Source organism: Lepidochelys kempii, chromosome 8 (genome assembly GCF_965140285.1).
Source record: "Lepidochelys kempii isolate rLepKem1 chromosome 8, rLepKem1.hap1, whole genome shotgun sequence".
Lineage (NCBI taxonomy): Eukaryota > Metazoa > Chordata > Testudines > Cheloniidae > Lepidochelys > Lepidochelys kempii.
In genome coordinates, this window is record NC_136387.1 from 54,504,677 (window position 1) to 54,529,636 (window position 24,960).

Genomic DNA, 24,960 nt, shown 5'->3' on the forward strand with positions numbered 1-24,960 from the left:
GAAAAAAGAAATATGCACAATGGAAGTAACTCCTGCTTAGAGATGAGTCCTAGGGGAACCTCTAGGTTCTTTGAGCAGAGGCAAAACACTGGGGCAGCAGAGAGGCAATCAATTCCATGAACACTTCCAACTTGGTGACACTACATTGTGAAGCTAGAAAGAAATGGCAAAATATTTTCAAGTTGAAATGACTCACTGAAAGAAATCCTTTTCTGCAAACAGTTTGTTTCTACACATTAACAAGCATTTTGTCAGAAAATTCTTGACTGGCTCTACTCAAGATACAGTACTGCAAACCTTGAAAACACCATATGGTTGGCGCATTAAAATAAGAGTCAACACCTTTTAGAGTAAAAAAAGCAGAAGTGTTAAGGCAAAGCATCAGAATCCAGATAGAGCTGCTGAATCTCAGGTCCAGAAGCTGTTCACTCCTGGACTAGGTAAATCCAATCAAATTGCAAGGGTTTTTTGGGGCATTAACTGGACTTCATCAAAATACTTTTTCATCCTTACCACTTTTTAAACTCAGACTTTTGTTTGTGAATATTCTTACACTATTAATGAAGCAAAGTAAATCTTTCTAATCTTTCTATTTTAGGTACAGTTCCTCAGTTAACATTTTAGCATCTCTGAATAGCAAAAATACAGGGGAAAAAGCTAAATACCTCACAACGTCCAAAGCCTGGGCAATATCAAATACTACCATATCCGGCCCCTCGACAGGGTAGATTTCCAGCAGAGGTACACAATGGTCCAGTTCATCCAAAACATTCTCAACAAGCTCTCTTGGAATATTTGCAATATTAGAGGAAAATGGTTCAGCAACAGATACAGAAGCTTTCAAGTGAGATGAGGTGCTCTGAGATGGTTTGCAAGTAACCTAAGACATAAGAAATATACAGTTACAAAAAAATTTTAAAATGTCTATTTCTTTGTTAGTATGATCCTGCAATCCTGCCACACACAAAGTTCTTATTAACTTTCATGGGACTGCCATCTGTAGAAGTGGACCATACTATAAAACTAAAAATAATTAGTGAAAATGACATCTTCCTTTAATTTTACCTTAAAGCAGTAGTATGATTTTAAGAGAAAATGATAAGTTTGCTACAGAATAAGTAAACTGAAAATTATGAGTTACTTTTTAATCTAAACACTACAGACAGCTGTAAAGGCCAGTATTTAAAACTAAATGAAATGGCACATTTTAGCAGTTCTAAGCAATAGTTCCTGAATTTACGTTTATAAGAATTATGATTATACTTAAGACATACATTCAAGGTTGCCTAAACAATATTAGTATTAAGTATTTCCACATTAAATAACCTTTTTCAGTTACCTCTAACTTTAACAAGCCTTTACCTTTCAGGATGAAATTTTCCAAGTCTGGTCTCAGTGTGAAAGAGATTTTTTTGTTAAAGTCTGAATAAAAATTCTCAGAAGCAGCTGAACCAAAGAAGGGAGGGATTTATTAAAAATTCATTTGTTCTTGAATAGTTCTAAGTATCTCAATGGCTTGGGCTAGAAAGCTGAAATTTGGCAAACTGACATCATTAGGCTGACTATGTGGAAAACTGCAACTCAGAGGATTTAAGTCATTGCAGATATACAAGGGTTGACATGCCTCCTTTAAGGGCCAAGGACTTGGGACAGTCAGCCATGTTCCATTAGCCCTGTGCAGGGTTGGCTAAAAGAAGTAGCCCAGCAGTAGAGGGCTGACTGGAATGGAGAGGACAAGACAGGCAGAGGCCTGTGGAAAGTTCCAGGAGAGAAGGCCAGGGAGTGGCTATTTAGGAAGAAGCAGGGAACTACTCAAAGGAGCTCAGAAGGAGCTGAGGTGAGAGACGAAAAGGAGTCCGGGAAGAGCGAAAGCTGAGCCCACAGTATGGGCAGAGTGCTTGAGTCGAACGGAGGGAAGACAGACCCTTCAGGAAGGAGGGGCTGGGCCCAGTTTGAGACTAGGACAAAGTGTTTGTTTTGGACTTGTATATCCCAGAAGGGGCAGACTTTTTGTTAACGGCTTATCCATAGGGCCAAGTCCAAGAGGGAAAACTGAGGCAGGGCCACTGCAGGGCAGCCCTTAAAGCCACAAGGGGCACTCAGGATGCAGCACACCACATAGATAACCAAATGAATGTAAGGCAAAAAAGGCTAATAAAAATATTGGGTGTATAAACAGAACAATGATATTACCTCAGTATACGCTATTGACAAGACTATCACTGAAATGGTGTGTCCTGTTCTCACAAAATTAGAGCATTCAAAGATGGCAGAAATTATTCAAGGTCTAGAAGACACATCTTGCAATGAGAAATGTAAGGAGCTCAATCTATTTAACTATTTATAATTAAGGTTAATTATGTACCTACATAGGGAAATCTTAATATCAGAGAGTGGATGTCTTTCTAAAAGATATGATTTAGTTCAATTATAAGTTATTGGACTCTGTAGTGTTCATTTACATACTGCAGAAATTACTGGGTGAAGTTTATAGCATGTGTTATCCAGGTTGTGTTAGCCTAGAATAGATTAAAGTGGACCTTTCTGATCTTAGAAATCTCTCAATATAGGTACCGATTTGGGAGGGTGAGGCCTCACATATACAGTCTTTCCCAAGCCCTACTAAAAGTTATTTACGAACAATCTGGTAGCAAAGCTAAAATTGAAGCATAAGAGGCAGCAGGCAGGTATAGCCCAGAAAGGAAGAGGGATAACCCTGAGTATGTTTGGTGTTTTTGCTCTTGAGCTCATCCAAAAGATCCTTCTAAACATCAGATGTACAGAATTTTATTTTAATTTTTTTTTACTTTTTTCTGCTTATGGTATTTAAAGGATGCTTCATCATCAAAAGCTGTAATTTTTTTAACTCAGTCAATTATGAAGAACTCAAATTAGCCATGTCCCTTTAGAACTTATCCAACCTGCACATGAAGTGAAATGGGAATTGATACCCTGGCACCCCAATATTCACCGCTATCATGTAATTAGGATATATTTTGTACAAAGCATGCCTTGTGAAGTATCATTCTAAGAGTCTTGATCTGCTAGACATTAATGTCTCGTTGGATTGTATGTGCTAGTGTCGTATGTGAAGTTATGAAGTTTGACTATGTCTGTTACTGAAACAAGTTGTGAGGTTGAAAATACCCACAAGCAACCTTTCAGTTACAACAGTAAAAAGGCCAAATGATGTTAATGGCATATTGAGGAAACGCGCCCAAGGATTACCCCAGGAACTATGTACAATAGAAGAGATAGCGCTACACAATGGAAACTGTTTGACTCAGGTAACAGCAACTGCCAGCAAGTTAAAGAAGTATGGGCTGGATGAATGGACTATAAGGTGGATAGAAAGTTGGCTAGATTGTCGGGCTCAACGGGTAGTGATCAATGGCTCCATGTCTAGTTGGCAGCCGGTATCAAGTGGAGTGCCCCAAGGGTCAGTCCTTGGGCTGGTTTTGTTCAATATCTTCATAAATGATCTGGAGGATGGTGTGGATTGCACCCTCAGCAAGTTTGCAGATGACACTAAACTGGGAGGAGAGGTAGATACGCTGAAGGGTAGGGATAGGATACAGAGGGACCTAGACAAATTAGAGGATTGGGCCAAAAGAAATCTGATGAGGTTCAACAAAGACAAGTGCAGAGTCCTGCACTTAGGACGGAAGAACCCCATGCACCGCTACAGACTAGGGACCGAATGGCTCGGCAGCAGTTCTGCAGAAAAGGACCTAGGGGTTACAGTGGACGAGAAGTTGGATATGAGTCAACAGTGTGCCCTTGTTGCCAAGAAGGCCAATGGCATTTTGGGATGTATACGTAGGGGCATTGCCAGCAGATCGAGGGACGTGATCGTTCCCCTCTATTCAACATTGGTGAGGCCTCATCTGGAGTACTGTGTCCAGTTTTGGGCCCCACACTACAAGAAGAATGTGGAAAAATTGGAAAACGTCCAGCGGAGGGCAACAAAAATGATTAGGGGACTGGAACACATGACTTATGAGGAGAGGCTGAGGGAACTGGGATTGTTTAGTCTGCGGAAGAGAAGAATGAGGGGGGATTTGATAGCTGCTTTCAACTACCTGAAAGGGGGTTCCAAAGAGGATGGATCTAGACTGTTCTCAGTGGTAGCTGATGACAGAACAAGGAGTAATGGTCTCAAGTTGCAGTGGGGGAGGTTTAGGTTGGATATTAGGAAAAACTTTTTCACTAGGAGGGTGGTGAAACACTGGAATGCATTACCTAGGGAGGTGGTGGAATCTCCTTCCTTAGTTATTTTTAAGGTCAGGCTTGACAAAGCCCTGGCTGGGATGATTTAGTTGGGGATTGGTCCTGCTTTGAGCAGGAGGTTGGACTAGATGACCTCCTGAGGTCCCTTCCAACCCTGATATTCTATGATTCTATGAACAGCAAAAGAGCTTTCTAGCAAGTGGGAAGATATAAAAGTAGGAAAATGACATCATGATAGTACCTCACTCTCTCTACAACACACCTGGAAACACCTGCGGAATAAAGGCTGAAGGAGGGGTAGAGCGGAAATGATGGTCCCAGCCTAAAGGGATTTCTAGCCTGTGTATGAAAACCTGGGAAACCCAAGCTGCAAAGCCAAGGCAGCTTGTGTCTTAAGAATCTGCCAGCCTGTTTATCACTCAGGGTGAGAATTTGCTAATTCACATTCTACCTATCCATGTATGTTAACATGAGTATGTTAAGCTCAGTATGAGGTTTTATTTACTAGGTAATCTGCTTTGATCTGTTTGCTATCACTTATAATCACTTAATCTATTCTTTTGTAGTTAATAAACTTATTTTGTTTTAATCCAAACCGGTGTGCGTTTGACTAAGGTGTCTGGGGAAAATCTCAGCTTGGTTACCACAACTATGCATGGCCCTCTTCACACTGAGGTTAAGCCCATATGTTGGCCAGATTTGACCAGCACAGAATGGTACTGCTCTGAGGTCCTAGGCTGGGAGGCTGGTGGTTAGAGAACCTGCATGTGACTGCAGCTGGGTGTGTCCCTACCTGTGTGAATGCTGGTGAAAGTGCAAGCTTGGAGGGCTTTGCAACTTGTCATGGCAACACAATGTGAGAGGGAGCTGGTGGGTCAGAGGGCTCAGTGATACCCCAGTTCTAGGTGGCACCCCAGGGAGGCATCCATCACAGGAATCCTGGGGTGGGGGGAATATAGCATGTAATCTCATAATTAAATACTGTAATGTTTATAGGAGCAGAAGTTAAGAATGTGAAAGCGACCTTCATTTTGGCATTTCCAGACGCTGGAATACTTCATTTTTAACCATAACTTCAGAATTTTTTTTAAAAAACTACATTGAAAATAGAAAATAATTTAAGTGTGTTACTACACATCACATGTTGCAGAAAGGAAAAGTTAGTTAAAAAAGAATTGATAGTCTAATCCTGTCCCTACCGTTATCCTCCAACCTGCAAATTCAAGGAAACAGGATATAGGTATGCTTTTTTTCCAGTTCTCAGAGACCAACGTGCAATTACAAGCACTTGAACCAGTCTCAGAAGAAACACAAAGAGATCGTATTGCATACCAGGATCCCCAAGCAGTGAAGTGATTATATCCATAAAGTTGGGAGAAGAACAAAGACACTACTCCATAGCTAGATAGCAGTTCAAATCCCATGAAGTTTTGTGTAGTTATCAGTCAGGAGAAGCTCAGTAAGTCTCACCAGGAGCTGTACACACCTCCAGAATGAAACTGGGGAAATAGGAAAACTGTTTACCACTAATTCTGCTGTTTACCACTATCTTGCAGGATTTTCATTCCTAGATTTTAGCTTCTTTGTGGAAGATTGCTGGGACTCCCCTGCCATAAGGATTCCAAATCAGTGGGGAAGGAAGGGTCATGAAATCTGTGTGGACCAAAGCATCTCTAAGTTCACTTTCTGTAAGGTAAATAGCCTCTTTTCCAATGCTTGTCCACAAGGATCTCACACTGCAGGTGAGTGACCAACAGTTACCTCTCAAAAAAGTTGGCTATAAGATTCCTATCCAAGCTGCCACAATGGAATAATGATAGGTATGTGAACTGATAAAACTCCAACTAGCTTCTCTATAAATTTCAGAAATACGGACTGGCAGAGTATACAAAGATGTTATTTTCTACAATCTGACTACCATACACAATAGCTCAAACTATATCCGTTTCTGCACTTGAAAATTTTAGTGAATGAATATAGTTCCAAAAGCATGCGCAAATGGAGGACCTGAAAAAACGGTTACTCACCTTCTCGTAACTGTTATTCTTCGAGATGTGGTATTCATGTCCATTCCTATCAGGTGTGTGTGTGCACGGTGGCCGGAAGATTTTTCCATAGCAACATCCGTCTGGTCAGTCTGGGCACCACCTGGAGTCACAGTTTCATGGCGCTCAACATAGGGCCCTGCCAACCCGCCACCCCTTCAGTTCCTTCTTGCCGCCTAGAGGGGAAGGAGGGTGGGTATTGGAATGGACACGAACAACACATCTCTAAGAATAACAGTTACGAGAAGGTGAGTAACCGTTTTTCTTCTTCAAGTGCTTTTTCGTGTCCATTCCCATCAGGTGACTCCCAAGCCCAAGTTTAGGAGGTGGGATCGGAGTTGTCCACTGATTGGAGTAGTGCTTGTCCGAAAGCTGCATCATCTCTGGTCTCCTGGGCTATCACATAGTGCGTGGAGAAAGTGCGTATGGAGGACCCCATCGCCGCCCTGCAGATTTCCTGAGTGGGGACCTGGGCCAGGAACACTGTAGATGAAGCCTGCACCCTGGTGGAGTGTGCAGTGATTGGAGGTGCAGGAACACCTGCCAGGTTGTAGCACTCACGAATACAGGAACCTATGAATGATGAAATGCATTGGGATGACACAGGCTGACGTTTCATCCTGTCTGCCACTGCCATGAACAACTGGACTGATTTCATGAACGATTTTGTTCTCCCGATGTAAAAGGCCAGTGCCCTGCGGACATCCAGAGAGTAGAGTCTTTGCTCCCTGCCCCTGGAATGTGGCTTAGGGTAGAAGACCATGAGAAAGATGTCCTAGCCCTGGTCTACACTAGGAGTTCAGGTCGAATTTAGTAGCATTAAATCGATATAACCCTGCACCCGTCCACACGATGAAGCCCTTTTTTCGACTTAAAGGGCTCTTAAAATCGATTTCCTTACTCCACCCCCGACAAGGGGATTAGCGCTTAAATCAGCCTTGCCGGGTCAAATTTGGAGTACTGTGGACGCAATTAGACGGTATTAGCCTCCGGGAGCTATCCCAGAGTGCTCTATTGTGACCGCTCTGCACAGCACTCTCAACTCAGATGCACTGGCCAGGTAGACAGGAAAAGGCCCACAAACTTTTGAATTTCAATTTCCTGTTTGCATGGTCACCTGCAGCTTGCCACGCTGGCCAGAGCTCATCAGCAGAGGTGACCATGCAGAGCTCATCAGCAGAGGTGACTATGATGAAGTCCCAGAATTGCAAAAGAGCTCCAGCATGGACCGAACGGGAGGTACAGGATCTGATCGCTGTATGGGGAGAAGAATCTGTGCTATCAGAACTACGTTCCAGTTTTCGAAATACCAAAACATTTGTCAAAATCTCCCAGGGCATGAAGGACAGAGGCCATAACAAGGACCCGAAGCAGTGCCGCGTGAAACTTAAGGAGCTGAGGCAAGCCTACCAGAAAACCAGAGAGGCAAATGGCCGCTCCGGGTCAGAGCCCTGAACATGCCGCTTCTATGATGAGCTGCATGCCATTTTAGGGGGTTCAGCCACCACTACCCCAGCCGTGTTCTTTGACTCCTTCAATGGAGATGGACGCAACACAGAAGCAGGTTTTGGGGACGAAGAAGATGATGATGATAAAGTTGTAGATAGCTCACAGCACGCAAGCGGAGAAACCGGTTTTCCCAACAGCCAGGAACTGTTTCTCACCCTGGACCTGGCGCCAGTACCCCCCGAACCCACCCAAGGCTGCCTCCCAGACCCGCCAGGCAGAGAAGGGACCTCTGGTGAGTGTTCCTTTTAAAATACTATACATGGTTTAAAAGTAAGCATGTTTAATGATTAATTTGCCCTGGCATTTGCGGCTCTCCTGGATGTACTCCCAAAGCCTTTGCAAAAGGTTTCTGGGGAGGGCAGCCTTATTCCGTCCACCATGGTAAGACACTTTACCACACCAGGCCAGTAGCACGTACTCGGGAATCATTGTAGAACAAATCATTGCAGTGTATGTTTGCTGGCATTCAAACAACATCCGTTCTTTATTTCTCTGTGTTATCTTCAGGAGAGTGATATCATTCATGGTCACCTGGTTGAAATAGGGTGCTTTTCTTAAGGGGACATTCAGAGGTGCCTGTTCCTGCTGGGCTGTTTGCCTGTGGCTGAACAGAAATGTTCCCCGCTGTTAGACACAGGGAGTGGGGGGGGGGGGCTAGCCACGCGCTGGGGGGAGGCAAAATGTGACCTTGGAACGAAAGCACATGTGCTGTGTATGTAATGTTAACAGCAAGGTTTACCGTGAAAGAGTGTACCCATTGTTCTATAAAATGTGTCTTTTTAAATACCACTTGCCCCCCCTTTTTTTTCCACCAACTGCATGTGTTTCAAGGATCACAGGATCTTCTCCTTCCCAGAGGCTAGTGAAGATTAGAAGGTGAAAAAAAAGCACTCGTGATGAAATGTTCTCTGAGCTCATGCTGTCCTCCCACACTGACAGAGCACAGACGAATGCGTGGAGGCAGAAAATGTCAGAGTGCAGGAAAGCACAAAATGACCAGGAGGAGAGGTGGTGGGCTGAAGAGAGGGCTGAAGCTGAAATGTGGCGGCAGCGTGATGAGAGGAGGCAGGATTCAATGCTGAGGCTGCTGGAGGATCAAACTAATGCGCTCCAGAGTATGGTTGAGCTCCAGGAAAGGCAGAAGGAGCACAGACCAACGCTACAGCCCCTTTGTAACCAACCGCCCTCCTCCCCAAGTTCCATAGCCTCCTCACCCAGAGGCCCAAGAATGCGGTGGGGGGGCCTCCAGCCACCCAGCAACTCCACCCCAGAGGATTGCCTAAGCAACAAAAGGCTGGCATTCAATAAGTTTTAAAGTTTTAAACTTTTAAAGTGCTATGTGTCCTTGTCCTTCCCTCCTCCCCACCCCTCCCGGTGCTTCTCTCCTCCACCACCCCTCCTGGGCTACCTTGGCAGTTATCCCCCTATTTGTGTGATGAATTAATAAAGAATGTATGAATGTGAAGCAACAATCACTTTATTGCCTCTGCAAGTGGTGATCGAAGGGAGGAGGGGAGGGTGGTTAGTTTACAGGGAAGTAGAGTGAACCAAGGGGCGGGGGGTTTCATCAAGGAGAAACAAACAGAACTGTCACACTGTAGCCTGGCCAGTCATGAAACTAGTCTTCAAAGCTTCTCTGATGCATACCGTGCCCTCCTGTGCTCTTCTAACCTCCCTGGTGTCGGGCTGCACGTAACCAGCGGCCAGGCGATTCGCCTCAACCCCCGCCATAAATGTCTCACCCTTACTCTCACAGATATTGTGGAGCACACAGCAAACAGTAATAACAGTGGGAATATTGGTTTTCCTGAGGTCTAACCGAGTCAGTAAACTGCGCCAGTGCACTTTTAAACGTCCAAATGCACATTCTACCACCATTTTGCACTTGCTCAGCCTGTAGTTGAACAGCTCCTGACTACTGTCCAGGCTGCCTGTGTATGGCTTCATGAGCCATGGCATTAAGCGGTAGGCTGGGTCCCCAAGGATAACTATAGGCATTTCAAGATCCCCAACGGTTATTTTCTGGTCTGGGAATAAAGTCCCTTCCTGCAGCTTTTGAAACAGACTAGAGTTCCTGAAGATGCGCGCATCATGTACCTTTCCCGGCCATCCCACGTTGATGTTGGTGAAAAGTCCCTTGTGATCCACCAGTACTTGGCAGCACTATTGAAAAGTACCCCTTGCAGTTTATGTACTCGGCAGCTTGGTGCTCCGGTGCCAAGATAGGGATATGGGTTCCGTCTATGGCCCCACCACAGTTTGGGAATCCCATTGCAGCAAAGCCATCCACTATGACCTGCACATTTCCCAGGGTCACTACCCTTGATATCAGCAGATCTTTGATGGCATTGGCTACTTGCGTCACAGCAGCCCCCACAGTAGATTTGCCCACTCCAAATTGATTCCCAACAGACCGGTAGCTGTCTGGCGTTGCAAGCTTCCACAGGGCTATGGCCACTCGCGTCTCAGCTGTGAGGGCTGCTCTCATCTTGGTATTCTTGCGCTTCAGGGCAGGGGAAAGCAAGTCACAGAGTTCCATGAAAGTGCCCTTACGCATGCAAAAGTTTCGCAGCCACTGGGAATCGTCCCGAACCTGCAACACTATGCGCTCCCACCAGTCTGTGCTTGTTTCCCAGGCCCAGAATCGGCATTCCACCGCATGAACCTGCCCCATTAGCACCATGATGCCTGCATTGCCAGAGCCCGTGCTTTGAGAGAAGTCTGTGTCCATGTCCTCATCACTTTCGTCACCACGCTGACGTCACCTACTCGCCCGGTTTCGCTTTGCCAGGTTCTGGTGCTGCATATACTGCTGGATAATGCGTGTAGTGTTTAATGTGCTCCTAATTGCCAAATCTGAGTGGGCTCCATGCCTGCCGTGGTATGGCGTCTGCACAGAAAAAAGGCACGGAACGATTGTCTGCCGTTGCTCTGACGGAGGGAGGGGCGACTGACGATATGGCTTACAGGGTTGGCTTACAGGGAATTAAAATCAACAAAGAGCGTGGCTTTACATCAAGGAGAAACAAAAACAACTGTCACACAGAATGGCCCCCTCAAGGATTGAACTCAAAACCCTGGGTTTAGCAGGCCAATGCTCAACCCACTAAGCTATCCCTCCCTCTCACATTTCAGGCAGGACTTCACGGAGGGAGGGAGGGAGGGAGGGGGGAGCAAATGAATACAAAACAAATCTGGTCTATTTCTTGTTTTGATCCACTCCATCTATCTTTTACATCTTTGGCTGGCAGCAGACGGTGCAGAAGGACTGCAAGCCATCCACATCTCTTGGCTGCTCGGCAGAAGATGGTACAATAGGACTGCTAGCCATCCATACTTCCTGCCTGCTCACTATAAGATGGTACAACAAGACTGCCTGCAGGACTAAAGAGAGTGACCTGGTAGAGTCACTCCTAATGTAGTCCCTGCACCCACGTCTGCCCAGGCACTCCTGACCGACGCGGCCAGGAGCATCTAGGACATGATGATGATGGCTACCAGTCCTATTGTACCGTCTGCTGCCACAAGGCAATGGGTTGCTGCTGTGTAGCAATGCAGTACTGTGTCTGCCAGCACCTAGGAGACATATGGTGATAGTGAGCTGAGCGGGCTCCATGCTTGCTGTGGTATGGTATCTGCACAGGTAACTCAGGAAAAAGGCGCGAAACGATTGTCTGCCGTTGCTTTCACAGAGGGAGGGAGGGAAGGAGGGCCTGATGACATGTACCCAGAACCACCCGCGACAATGTTTTTTGCCCCATCAGGCATTGGGATCTCAATGGGCAGCGGAGACTGCGGGAACTGTGGGATAGCTACCCACAGTGCAACGCTCCGGAAGTCGACGCTAGCCTCGGTACTGTGGAAGCACTTCGCAAAGTTAATGCACCTTTTGTACTTAGAACATTTTGTGTGGGGACACATACAATTGACTATTTAAAAACGATTTCTAAAAAACCGACTTCTATAAATTCGACCTAATTTCATAGTGTAGACATACCCCTAGTTGATGTGAAACTGTGACACAACCGTCAGGAGGAAAGCAGGATGAGGCCTGAGCTGAACCTTGACCTTATAGAACACAGCATAGGGAGGGTCTGATGTTAGGGCCCTCAGCTCAGACACCCTCCTGGCCGAGGTTATCGCTACCAGAAATGCCATCTTGTAAGAGAGGTAGAGCAGGGAGCATGTTGTTAATGTTCAAAGGGTGGCCCCATGATCCTAGAGAGGACCAAGTTGAGGTCCCAGGCAGGGATAGCCTGACGGACATTAGGGTATAGCCTGTCGAGCCCTTTTAGGAATCATCTTACCATGGGGTTAGCAAACACAGAGCAGCCCTGCACGCCCAAGTGGAAGGCCAAGATGACGGCTAAATGCACCCGAGAGTCCCTCCTGTTTCAGATGAAGGAGGTAGTTCAGGGGCAAATGGTGCTGTGCCGACTGGATTGAAAATCTTTTCCACTTGGCAAGGTATGTGGCTCTCATAGAGGGTTTCCTACTGCCAAGGAGGACCTGTCTAACCTGGCCTGAACAGGAAAGCTCCAACGGATTTAGCCATGCAGCTTCCATGCCATGAGATGAAGTGACCGGAGGTTCGGGTGTTGGAGACGCCTGCGATCTTGTGTGAGAAAGTCTGGGAAGAGTGGCAAGGTAATCGGGGCTCCCACAGATATGTCTAGGAGATGTGTGTGTACCAGTGCTGACAGGGTCAGGCCGGTGCTATCAGTATGACCTGAGCTCCATCTGTGCAGATCTTGAGAACACCTTGTGAACAAGTGGTATGGGTGGAAAGGCGTATAGGAGAGAACCTTCCCAATGGAGGAGGAATGAAACATCCGTGCTGGAGCCCGGGCTGTGATTTTGGAAGGAGCAGAACAACTGGCACTTCCTCTTGCGTCGCATGGCGAAAAGGTCCACCTGGGGAAAACTCCACCTCTGGAAGATTGAAATTGCGATGTCTGGGGAAGGAACCACTTGTGGCTGTGAAATGACCTGCTGAGGTAGTCCGCCAGCTTGTTCTGTACCCCAGGGAGGTACGATGCTTGCAGATGTATTGAATGTTGTACACAGAAGTCCCAAAGCATGAGGGCTTCCTGCTACAGGAGAGAGGAGCATGCACCCCGGTTTGTTCATATAGATTGCTGTTGTATTGGCCGTCATGATTGATACACATTGTCTGGTTAGGTAAGGACGGAAGGTCTGATATGCTACGCACACCGCTCTCAGCTCTCTGACATTGATGTGGAGACCCAAATCTGCTTGCAACCAGAGGCCTTGAGTTCTGCGGTCTCCCAGATGAGCTCCCCAGCCCAAGTCTGACGTATCCGTCACCAGTGACAGAGACGGCAAAGGGAACCCCTGAGCATACCTCCTGAGCGTCGATCCACCACCGGAGGGAGTCGAGGACCAGGTGAGGCAGGCATCACGATCCTGGGGTCCAAGCTGTCCTTGGCTGGGCGATACACTAACTTGAGCCACAACTGAAGTGGTCAAAGCCTGAGTCTGGCATGCTGCACCACGTAGGTACAGGCAGTCATGTGTCCGAGAAGTTTCAGGTAGTTCCTCACTGTAGTGGGAGGGAACTGTCTGAAGCCTCTAATTACATTGTTGAGGGCCTGAAACCTTGCCTCCATCAGGTATGCCCTGGCTTCGGTCGAGTCCAGCACTGCCCCTTTGAACTCTATTGTCTGGACAGGAGACAGAGTCGATTTTGCTTCATTTAGAAGTAGACCAGGCTGTCAAAGGTGGCTCTGCTGAATCTGACCTGAGCTTCCACTTGGGTCCTGGAGCAGCCTTCAATCAGCCAGTGGTTGAGGTACAGAAATACCTGTACCTGGTACCTTCGCAAGAACACGGTGACGACTGCCGTACACTTGGTGAAAACTCGAGGTGCTGCTGACAGGCTGAACAGGAACACCGTAAATTGGTAGTGGGTTCTGTTGACCACAAACCTGAGGTACTTCCTGTGGGGCTGAGTGATTGCTATATGAAAATATGCGTTCTTCAAGTCAAGGGTGCCATATCAGTCTGCTGGATCTAGTAAGGGGATGATGGCGGCCAAGGAGACCATGCGGAACCTGAGTTTCTTCATGAACTTGTTGAGTTCTCGCAGGTCCAGGATAGGCCTGATGCCACCTTTGGCTTTTGATATTAGGAAATACCAGGAATAAAAGCCCTCGTTCCTGTGTTCCTGAAGAACCTCCTCCACTGCCCCTAGTGATAGGAGCGACTACACCTCCTGGATAAGGAGCTGCTCGTGAGAAGGGTCCCTGAAGAGGGACGGGGAAGGAGGGTAGAAGGGCGGGAGGGGACAGAATTGGATGGAGTATCTCCTCTCTACTGTGCGGAGCACCCAGGGGTCCAAAGTGTGGGACCATGCACAGTAGACACTCAGGAGGAAAAGGTAAGGTGGAGTAGATCCAGTCTCTGATCTGGTGCGCTGTCCTCGACCGCTCCGTCAAAAGGACAGTTTAGGGCCAGAAGGCAGTTTGGGTTGGCCAGAGCCCTGGCTTGAAGACAGGTGTTGTCTCCTCCTGCCACTCCTGTTCCTCCTCCGAGAACCATACTGGCAGTTCTGGTGATGGAATCTTAAAAGAGGTTGCAGTCTGAAGTGTCTCCACTGCATGACGGGAGTGTGCAGGCCCAAAGACTTGAGGGTGGCTCATGAGTCTTTCGGGCTGTGTAGCCTCTTGTCTGTCTTTTCAGAAAAGAGTCACATCCTCAAATGGGAGGTCCTGAATAGTCTGATGGACCTCATAAGGGAGCCCCGAGACTTGGAGCCACGAGCCCCTTCTCATGGCCACCCCAATAGTCATGACCCTAGTGGCAGTATCTGCACCATCCAACATGGCCTGGAGGGAACACTAGCTTCCCCTCTTCCACCAAGGCCAAGAACTCGGCTCGGGAGTCCGAAGAGAGGAGCTCCGTAAATTTGGCGATCGCCATACAAGTGTTATACGAGTACCTGCTGACGATGGCCTGTTGGTTCAAAATACGGAACTGCAGACCCTCTGTAGAATAGACCTTTCTCCTGACAAGGTCTAGTCGCTTAGCCTCCCTGTTTTTTGGGGAGGGCTTGGAAACCCTATCTCTCACACTGGTTAGCAGTGTCCACAACAAGAGAGTCAGAGGGTGACTGCGGGTATAAATGTTCGTACCCTCTGGAGGGCACTAAATAATGCCTCTCATTGTGCTTGGGAGGGGGCAGCAAGGAAGCTGGGGTCTGCCACAGGGTCTTGGTAGCATCCACAATAGTCTTAATCAGTGGTAGGGCAATACGAGAAGGTCCTGAGGGAGCGAGGATGTCCACCACGGTATCAGCCTCCTCGGTCTTAATGCCCAGTCTCTGAGCAGCCCTTCACAGCAACTTCTGCAGCACCCTGTTGTCTTCAAGTGCTGGGGCTATGGCTGTATCCGCCAATGCCTTGTCTGGCAACGATGAGGAGGAGGCACTTATAAGAGGCAGATGTTCATGCCATCCGTCCCCAGGGGACCCCGTGACACTCGGGGCAGGATCAGTGCCAATGGGGCGCTCACCAGCACTGGGGCTGTGCACGTTGAACCCGGTGTTGGCGCCACCATCAGTAAGACCGTAGGAACCATCAATGGAGCTGGTGCAAATCCCCCTGTCTGCGCCGACAAAGGTGGCAGGCCCGTCGCTGGTATCTGTGCCAGGGTCGTCAGTGCCTGCGCTGTAGTCGGTATCAATATCTGTGCTGGAGCTGAAGTCAGACAAGTCAGTGGTGCCAAGGTTGGTGCTGGCGCCACGGCCGGAGACACTGGCATATGGGCAGGTGCCAAGGGAAGCTGCATAGACGATGGTGGGATGAAGGTGGCTGAGGCGACAGAAAACGCAGCACAGTGGTGACCTTGGGTCCCTCCCTGGCCTTGATGAAAGGCCCGGGGGTCCAGAATGGCCACTGTGGTGGATTCTGCCACTGCGGTGGCCACACCTGGGGCTCTCTCCTGTCTCTCTCAGACCTCTATCTTCAGCTCCTCCTTCTCCTGGATCAGAAGGAGTCGGACTCTGACTCCAAGGTCTCCAAGACTGAAAATCACGGAGGAGAAGGAGAGCTCAGGGAGCAGGTAGGCTCTCTGTCCGCGTGGGCCGGTGCTGAGGGACATGGAGAGGGGGAGCGCCTGGACATCACAGCTGGCTTCCCTCTTGACTGTGCTGGGGGGCAGGGCGGGGCTACCAGCACGAGAGGTTCTTTCCTCCTTAGGGGTGAGAACAGTGCCGTAAGGTGCTGCAGGTTCCAAGCAGCTTCAAAAGCTTCCAGCGTCAAAGGGAGTTGTAGCTACTGGCCTGTAGGGACTGGTGACCGTGGGGGACCTGGACTCAACTTCCTTGCCTGGGCAGGAGTTGATGTGGCCCCAGTAGGGGATCCAGAGCTGTGGCCCGCCTGGGGTCTCATTTCTCTGGACTTAGCCAGAGGTGACCGACTGTCCAGCTTCTTTTTCTTCTGAGGCACTAGCGAGTGGGATCAGTGCCTGCTCTCAGCCGGGCCTCATGAGGTGCTGTGCCGGTGCCAAGAATCCTGGAACGAGTCTTTTCTCTGTGCCAAGCTTGACGACAGTGCTGGGACGCTCTGTGTCGAGGACAATGTGTTAGGAGCCGGGTCCCCTGAGCCTGGGTCAGAATGGGAGCGTACAGCTGCCTACAGGAGGATCACCTTAAGCTGCTGTTCCCTTTCTTTAACAGTTCTAGGGCGGAACTTGCGGCAGATCTTACAGCGATCCTTTTGGTGACCCTCCCGTAAGCACCATAAACATGAGGAATGTGGATTGCTCTTCGCATGCACTTCGCCCAGGCCACACAGTTTTTAAACCCCAGGGACTGCAGCATACAATGGCTCTGGGGAGTCAGAATGGGGAGGGACCCCCAACAACTCTAATTACTAAAAACTCTAATTATTAATAACTAAGGTAACTATATACAGAGAACTATAGAATGCACTTGCTAAGCAAGGGCTACAGGAAGTTCTAGGCAACCGTCACTGGCGGTAAGAAGGAACTGAAGGGGTGGCACCTGATGGATGCTGCTATGGGAAAAATCTTCCAGGCCCGTGCACACGCACACACCTGATTGGAATGGACATGAACAAGCACTCGAAGAATAGCTGAATACTCAACACTATATAGAGATCTGAAAACACAGGTGTTTGAGAACTTTGAGAAATTTGAAAAAACTCAATGATAATTAGTGTGCAAGATGCTATGGTTATTTTTATTTATTTTTTCCATTAAACTTTAAAAACCTAAATGCTTTATTTTAATGACAACTAACTAGAATGAAAAAATAAAAAGGAAAATTACTTCAACAAGTATTCCAACAAAAGGTATAAGGACGTCTTCAGAATTGATGAAGAAAAGCTCTGGATTGGTCTTCCAGACTCCAAGCCATTTTTCTTTCATTTTCAATTTTTCCAAAAGATATTTACTCATTGCTTCATTGGCATCTTCTGCCTATTACATGAATGACGAGAAAAAAAACTCACCTATCTTAAAGGCACTGCACTTTTAATTAAAACTAAATTCATATAAAACTTCACAGTAATTCATAAGTTGTTGAATATCACGCTAAGGGCAGCAGAGAAGAAGGATATAATGGGGAGGAGGAAGAAGGAAAAAAATCATAGGGGTGGGGGGGAGAGAGAGAGTATACTCTCTTACAGGAAAGAAAAAACAAGCAAAAAAAAAAAAGCGAAACCCAGTGGGAGGGAAAAATACTTTAAAAAAAGTTAACTGACAATGTTAAAATTAAATACAGTACACAATTAATTCATTACTTTAAATCAGAGTTTTGTGAGTGAATGTGTTGACAAATAATAACCAAATTCTGAAATTGTATTATATTGCTACTCTTTAGGGAAAGAGGACGGTTTTTAAATAGCTTTCCAGTTTATCAGAGACAGCCATTATAACTAAGAAAGGAGGTAACACTTTCTCAAAACAGCACAGTGGGGATCACTGAATTGCCTTTCAATTAATTCTGTCAAGCTTCACTATTCTAAAGCGTAACTTACCATCAAAAGACAATATATGGGAAGACTAAGGCTCTGTGCACTACTATGAACCACCATCCTTTTTTTAAATAAATGCCAGTTGAGTGATACATGACATAGTTTAGGGTGGTGAGATTATTTCATATCTGTGAAGTGTGCAACTTTTCCCACAGATGGGAAATTTATTTTATTTTACTGAGAAATAAAATGTCAATAGTTTCTTGTACTAACACCATGGTGAAGTAGACTTGACACAGCTAGTAAATAACATGAGAGACAAGGTGGGTGCTCTAATGTATTTTATTGGACCAAATTATGTTGGAAGGAGATACAAGCTCTCAAGCTACATCAAGCTCCCCTTCAGGACCTGTGTAAGCTGGAAAACTTGACTCTCATCAACAGAAGCTGGTCCAATAAAAGATATCATTTATGTTGTCTCTCTCATGTCTCGGAACTAACAAGCCCCGTAAACACCGTGGCACTCTGCACCAGTGTTCTCTAACCTTACAGCTGCCGCTTCTTGGATTTTTATTTTTCTGCCCGGCCCCTCCCCTTTCCATCTGCCATTTTCTCCTCCCTTCGTTTCGATTGCTCCCCTCTTCCATTATATTCTTTACTCTTTCTCTCGCCTTCCGGGGGCAGCGGCCGGAGGGCATGTCCGCATGGTCCCTGCTGTGGATTTCTCGTTAGCTGGAGCGGTTTACCGTCCGAGGACGGGCACGCGTGGGGCTGAGCGCGCCTCGCCTCTTCGTGTGCCCTGAAGACCCCCTCCCACCCCCCCAAAGAAACCCCTCCCCTCGCAGGCGGCCTCCAGGGAACTCCCCGCCTGCCCCAGCCAGTGCTGCGCTCACGGGCGCGGGCCACGCTCACCTTGCAGCCCCGCAGCAGCCTGTCGCAGTACAAGGCCACCTTGTCCCGCCCTGGCACGGCCCCCAGGTGGGACGGGTACTGGGCTGGCAATGGGTCGGCCTCCGCCTTTTCTTCGCCCTGACTGGCAAGGAGCGGCCGCCGGCTCCGCCCAGCGCCGGACGAGGGCCCAGCTGGCCATGAGCTGGAACTCTCACCCAAGGCCGGGTCCACCTCGGCCGCCCCTTCCTCGGGGCTACTCGAGGCCATTGCTTCAGACAGCCACGCGCCTGGCGGCCCCGAGCCGTTACCCGCCGAGCCGGAACCACAGCCAATGGGCGGCCGGCGCGGGACACCCAGCCAATGGCGGATCTGGATCGTGACCACCAACCGTTAGCAAGACTCCGCCTCTTGTGCGCTGCTCTTTTCTCTAAACTAGCCGCGCGCGCGAGGTTCCTCCTGCGCGGTGACGGGGTGTGGCTTCAATGTCTCTTCTGTGCTCTCAGATTTCCTATTTCGTGCCCCACCCCGTCGCAGCACGGGGGCGGGGCCAGGTCCTGCTCCCCTCTGGGGAACTGGGGGTCCCGGGGGTTCAGCCTCTTTCCCTCTTTTTGGCCCCCTCCCCTGATGAGAGCCTTCCACATGAGCTCCTCCCCCTCCGCGGTCCCTTCTACTTGTTTGTGGCGGGGGTGTCCCCCTCCTTCTGGCCGCTGGTTGCGTGGCCTGGTGGCTGCTCAGCCACCATGAAGCCCTTAGGGTTGGGTGGGTGGCAGAAGGGTTTTGTTTGTAACCTGATTCACACCCTGAGGTGCTGCCTCCCACATGAGGTGACTCCCTTGGGTCGGAGGGGAGGGGGTAGATTGGAACACCAGGTGCCAGTATGCACTGCGTCATTGCCCACCAAGCAAAGCAGCCTGCTGGGAGCCTTCTCCCAGCATGCCCTCCCCTCCCCTCCACAGCCTGAGCCAAGTGGCTTCTGGGCGTGCCCAGGGCCACTGTGCTGCTCTGCACCGTCGCCTGCAGGACCCAGCACATGCTGATCCAGCACCACCAAAGCAAGGTGGCAATTTCCATACGTTCCTTAGGAATGTATAGTCATCTCTTTAGTGCAAACAAGTAAAGAAATCCATGTGAAGACCTATTAACATCTCTATTTCAGAACAACATGCCTGGATGACAGCAAATGTTAGCTGCATGTGCGTGTCCTGTCTAGCATCACCACTTCGTGATAAATATTTTCTGGGTCCTTCATCTCCCCATACTAGTAGAAATCACTGAAAACCAAGACTTTAGAGAGGTAGCCATGTTAGACAGTATCAGCAAAAAAAATAAGAACTACTTGTGACACCTTAGAGACTAACAAATTTATTTGGACATAAGTTTTTGTGGGGTAAAACCCACTTCATCAGATGCATGCCGATGAAGTGGGTTTTAGCCCACAAGGGCTTATGCCCAAATAAATTTGTTAGTCTCTAAGCTGCCACAAGTACGCCTCAGGTTTTTTTGAAAACCAAGAGCAGCCTGGAATAGTGCTTAAGGGATAGACACAGGTTGTGGGTTGTGTTTGACTTATAAGGTGCTGTATTTTTTTGACCATTCCGGTTCCATAGACTCTTCAGAAGTTGACAACTTCTTAGGCTCAGACCTATCTAAAGTAGTAATGTAAAAGGAGAACTCTCCAAAATTATCTAACATCATTTTCCTGTTTAATGAACAGTCTCCTCATTTGGACTAACTAACTCCTGTTTACACTCTTGAACCTAAATAAATTGGCAATACTGTCAGGGAAAGATGAGTAAAACATTGTGGGAGAACATCTGCCACCTCACACACCCATCTGGAAGGACATTTTGTTAGACAGTATTTGGGGTCAGTATGGGAAAAATGTTAGCTGTCTAGTATAATAATGTACTTCAGGGGAAAACTTAAGATATCAATCATGCATTTGTCCATCATTAGTCATCCTGGACTTTCTGTCTTAATATCCAGATGTTACTAAAGTAAGACCTAGCCATGTGAACTCAACCGATGAAGAGCAAATAGCTACTTTTGCCATATTACCCTATACTTGTGTATCTGAAAGAGTGGAGTATATTTGTTACAAATCTTGTGCACCTGTATTTGGGATCTGTATCAGTAAAACCCTTATATCCTGGTTCATTTTGCTAACCTCAGACCTGGTAACTCATTCAGTCTAGCTCTTTCAGATAGATCTGAATCACTTTGGAGACCAGGGAGAGTACCTGGAACTGACTGGTGCCCTGAAGAAAGCGGTGGGGGCAAAGAGAGGAGAAAGACCTTTAAATATTTTCTAAAATGACAGCAAAATGAAGAAAAGGCCCTTGTGATTCTGAATATATCTATGTTCAGTGAGTACTCTAAGAGGAATTTTTTTTTCTCATTTTTTGTTGTTTATTCTACTTTGCCAGCAAAAATTGAAGGGCGTAGCCTGAAAACACCCTCAGGGAGCAAAACTAATTGAATCCAGTTTTGCACAATATATATCCAGATTATTCCTTATGGGATCTTCTGTGTCATGGAACAGAAGTTGAATATTCTTGTTTGCATTGTTTTGTCTGGTTTTGTTGTTGTTTGCTTGAATTTTGCTATATATAGGCTCAAATTCCATTTGTAACATGGGAAGAAGTAAGTGGAGAAATGATGCCAAGGGAAGCAGCTGGAGGTTGTGAATTGCCATGTATAAATGAAGTGGGGAAATCTTGGGGGACCCACTTCAGAAAACAATTTGAAAAATGGATGCAGACTGGAAGTGTTCTAAGGCCAAAAGAAATGACACCCTTTCCTTTTCTGGTTTTTCTTTTTCTTTTAGTTTAATTTCCTTAGATCAGATGATTAGGTCATTCTCAGTTCTCTTGCTCCTTCCCAATGCCTGAATTAACTGTTGTAGAAGCAGTACTTTGTCTTTCTAAGGACAAGAGGCACTCTTTCTTTTGGGAGGATTTTATCTAACTTTCCCTTCCTGTTTTCTACATGCTTTTTCTCTGAAATCTCTTTTCTCTATTCTCTCCCTAGTTTTCTGCTTTATCTATTTGCTCACCCATCTGATTTTCTTTCTTTTACCTCATAGCTCTCCTTCCCTTTTCCGTCTATACTTGTCTGTGTGGGTTGCAAACCTGTTCTCATTCGCCATGGATGGTCTTCTGCTGATGCACATTAGCTCAACCATTTGCAACTATTCTTCCTCAGATGCCAAGAATACCCCATAAATCATTGCCCTGATCCCAGCAGCCTCTCCTTTTCAGCTCTGTGGGAGCTTGTGCAAAGGATTCTGTGGCACATCTCAGAAAGACTGTTTGTGAGTGACTGAATGCAGGGTCACAGTAACTGAAAAAATATTGAGACTCTCTTATGAATTGTTCTCATCTGTATGCCAAACAATTTGGCACCTGAAAGAGACAGAAATGGGAAAGTGTTTATGGAGGATTCTAGGTTATGAAAAATAGATTGAGTGATAAGCAGCAAATAGAAAAGCAACTCTAGACAGTAGTGATCAAGTGTCTGACAAAAAAAAATTATTGGAATAGATGAGATGGACTAGGAAAAGGCAAACACAAATCTTAAAAAAAGTTAATAGACTTTACTTAAGAGAGCTAAAGATGAAGAAACTATTGGTATAACTTTAGAAGAATTACACTCATTACCTTTATAGAACCCCCAAATTAGTGTAGAAACTCTTAAAATTCATGATAGAATTGACTTTTGACGCTTGATAAACGTTTAATATCTTACAAAGCCAAAACATTTAATATTTCTCCTCTAACATGCATATCAAGGGAGGATTTTTTTTAGTTTTAAGTGTATATAAATATAAAAGGGGGGCTTATGCATTCAAAAATATACACATACAAAACTGAAGACACAAATTTAAGTGGCAAGATTGAGGCCCAGTTGAAAATGTGGCCCTAGATTGGAGTGGGCAAACTTTTTGGACCAAGGGCCACATCTGGATATGGAAATTGTATGGCGGGCTATGAATGCTCATGAAATTGGGGATTGGGGTGCAGGAGGGGGTGAGGGCTCCAGCTGGGGGTGTGGGCTCAGGGTGGGGCCAGAAATGAGGGGTTCAGGGTGCAGGAGGGGGCTCCGGGCTGGAGCAAGGGGATGGGGTGCGGGTGGGGGGTTGAGGGCTCCAGCTGGGGGTGCGGGCTCTGGGGTGCAGGAGGGTGGAACTGAGGGGTTCAGAGGGTGGGAGGGGGATCAGGACTGGGGCTGGGGCACTGAAGGGGGTCAGGGGTGCAGGCTCCAGGTGGCACTTACCTCAAGCAGCTCCCAGAAGCAGCAGCATGTCCCCCCCTCCAGCTCCTACGCAGAGGCACTGCCTGGCGGGTCTATTCGCGGCCCTGTCCGCAGCTGCCATCCCTGCAGATCCCATGGGCCATGGTTGCTGGCCATTGGGAACTGTGGGGGGTAGAGCTTGGGTCAGGGGCAGCATGTGGAGCCCCCTGGCTGCCCCTACACATAGGAGCCATAGGGGAGACATGCAGCTGCTTCCGGTAGCTGCGTGATCCCTGGACCCTGCTCCCCAGCAGGAGCTCGAGGGCTGGATTAAAACATCTGAAGGGCCAGATGCGGCTCCCGGGCTGTAGTTTGCCCACCCCTGCCCTAGATGTTTAATACTGTTTTCCTATCATTACTGAATCAGGATTTTTGAAGCCCTGGTGTCCTTTTTAACGATAAAGTTAAAAGAACTTTGGTGATGAAGCCTGAGTTGCCAACAGTCAGTAATCCATTAAAATGGACTGTATGGTAAACTAACCTAAATTCTGGTGTTTAACTTCTTGATAGCAAACAGCTGCAGTTCAGAAGAGTCAAAAATTATTTTAAAATGACATATTAGTGTGTGAAGCAAAAGTGACCTCAAAGGCTGAATTGCTTGCTGCAGTTGCACCTGCTTAGATTAAAAAATTTTAAGTGAATTAACCTCTTTAATAAAATAAATCTCTTGAGCTCCAAGCTGTAGCAAATTAGAAAACGTTAAAAGAAGAGCAGAGGTTTCTTTATATATCCAGAAGGTCAATATAAACTAAGAATTTATAAACACTTTTTATAAACAGGTAGACAAGCCATCCATTGAAAGACTGACTTTTTTCAGTGTGGTTACAATTAAAATATCATAATATTTTCTTCTATATTAAAACACAAAAATGTATATGCTATTATTTAAAAATAAAGAAAAAATAAAATTAAGTGGCAGAAATTAGAATCTCTTTTCCAGTCTGAATCACTGTATTTTCTGTGTACTTTAGAGATCTTGTCAAGTTCATATTTCTGCTATTCCCATGTTGAACTGAGGAGCAGAGGTGAAAAGATGGGCAGAATGCTGATACTGACACAGGGCAAATGTGGTTTGAAAGTAGAAAACTATCACTTTGTTCTACCTCCAAAGTTTTTTTATATATACATTGTGATATCTCCTCCTTAAATATCTTGTTACTGACCCTTCAAAAGCAATGAAGATGGAGTTGAAATGTTTCGAAGGAAACAGTCTATTTTTAATGCATTTTTCGTGATTTTTTTCTTTCCATTGTTTGTAATATCCACTTAGAAGTTTAAAAATATAATTTCCTTCCCTAACAAAGTTATCCTTTTCCATTTGACATAATTAGTTATCCTTTTCCATTAGTAATAATAATAATAATTATTAATAATACTTACCATTCACGTAGCACTTTTCATGTTCAAAGTTAAGAGGACAAATTGTCTTATTTTAAAAAAAACTGAGCACATACACACAAGGATACAAGAATTTCTGGAAGTTTCCACACACTGCATTTCCAACACATTGTTCCTTCACAGGGCAGAATTTAGCCATGTAGCCTCTGCAGAACGAGAACTGGCCTCTTAAATCCCCACATACTGGAAGATCCATAGATGGCAGAACCATCCACATGGCAGTCTTCTACCTTCACACCGTTCCCCAACCCTCATGGGAACATAACTCTGTAAGAGCCATGGTTTCATGGGATCCACCACTGGACCCCAATCAGTTTAGGTTAACAGCAAGTAATAGAATGTTAACAGAATCAACATTATTTTGTTCTGGGATCCTCAGTAGGGGTTGGGGGTCATGGAGAGCAGTCATGCTCCTGGCTACACTCCTTTCCACTCACAGATTGTAATTCTCCTTATGCTTAGAGCCCCTTCTCCTGGATCCATTGAGCAGCTTTCACTGGGTCAAGGAAAAGGGGGAGGGGATGATGCCATGGAGCCGGCACGCACTCAGCTATTCCCCAGCCAGACCACCAGAGCTGGATCTTCTCCAGAAGTAGAGGGGACCATCTGGCCCATACTACTACTTTCTATTTGAT

At 46.7% G+C, this 24,960-nt stretch overlaps 1 protein-coding gene across 1 annotated transcript in view; it reads right to left on the bottom strand.

Moving 5' to 3' along the window:
* Nucleotides 1–18,961, bottom strand: part of SHCBP1L (SHC binding and spindle associated 1 like) — a 67,137-nt gene extending 48,176 nt beyond the window's left edge. The window contains exons 1-3 of the mRNA XM_073356620.1: nt 18,656–18,961; nt 17,097–17,246; nt 666–880 (exon numbers count right to left, since the gene is read on the bottom strand). Coding sequence (XP_073212721.1) covers nt 666–880; nt 17,097–17,246; nt 18,656–18,901 — 611 coding nt within the window. The 5' untranslated portion in view covers nt 18,902–18,961. The remainder of the gene's footprint in view (nt 1–665; nt 881–17,096; nt 17,247–18,655) is intronic.
* Nucleotides 18,962–24,960: the final 5,999 nt, after the last annotated feature.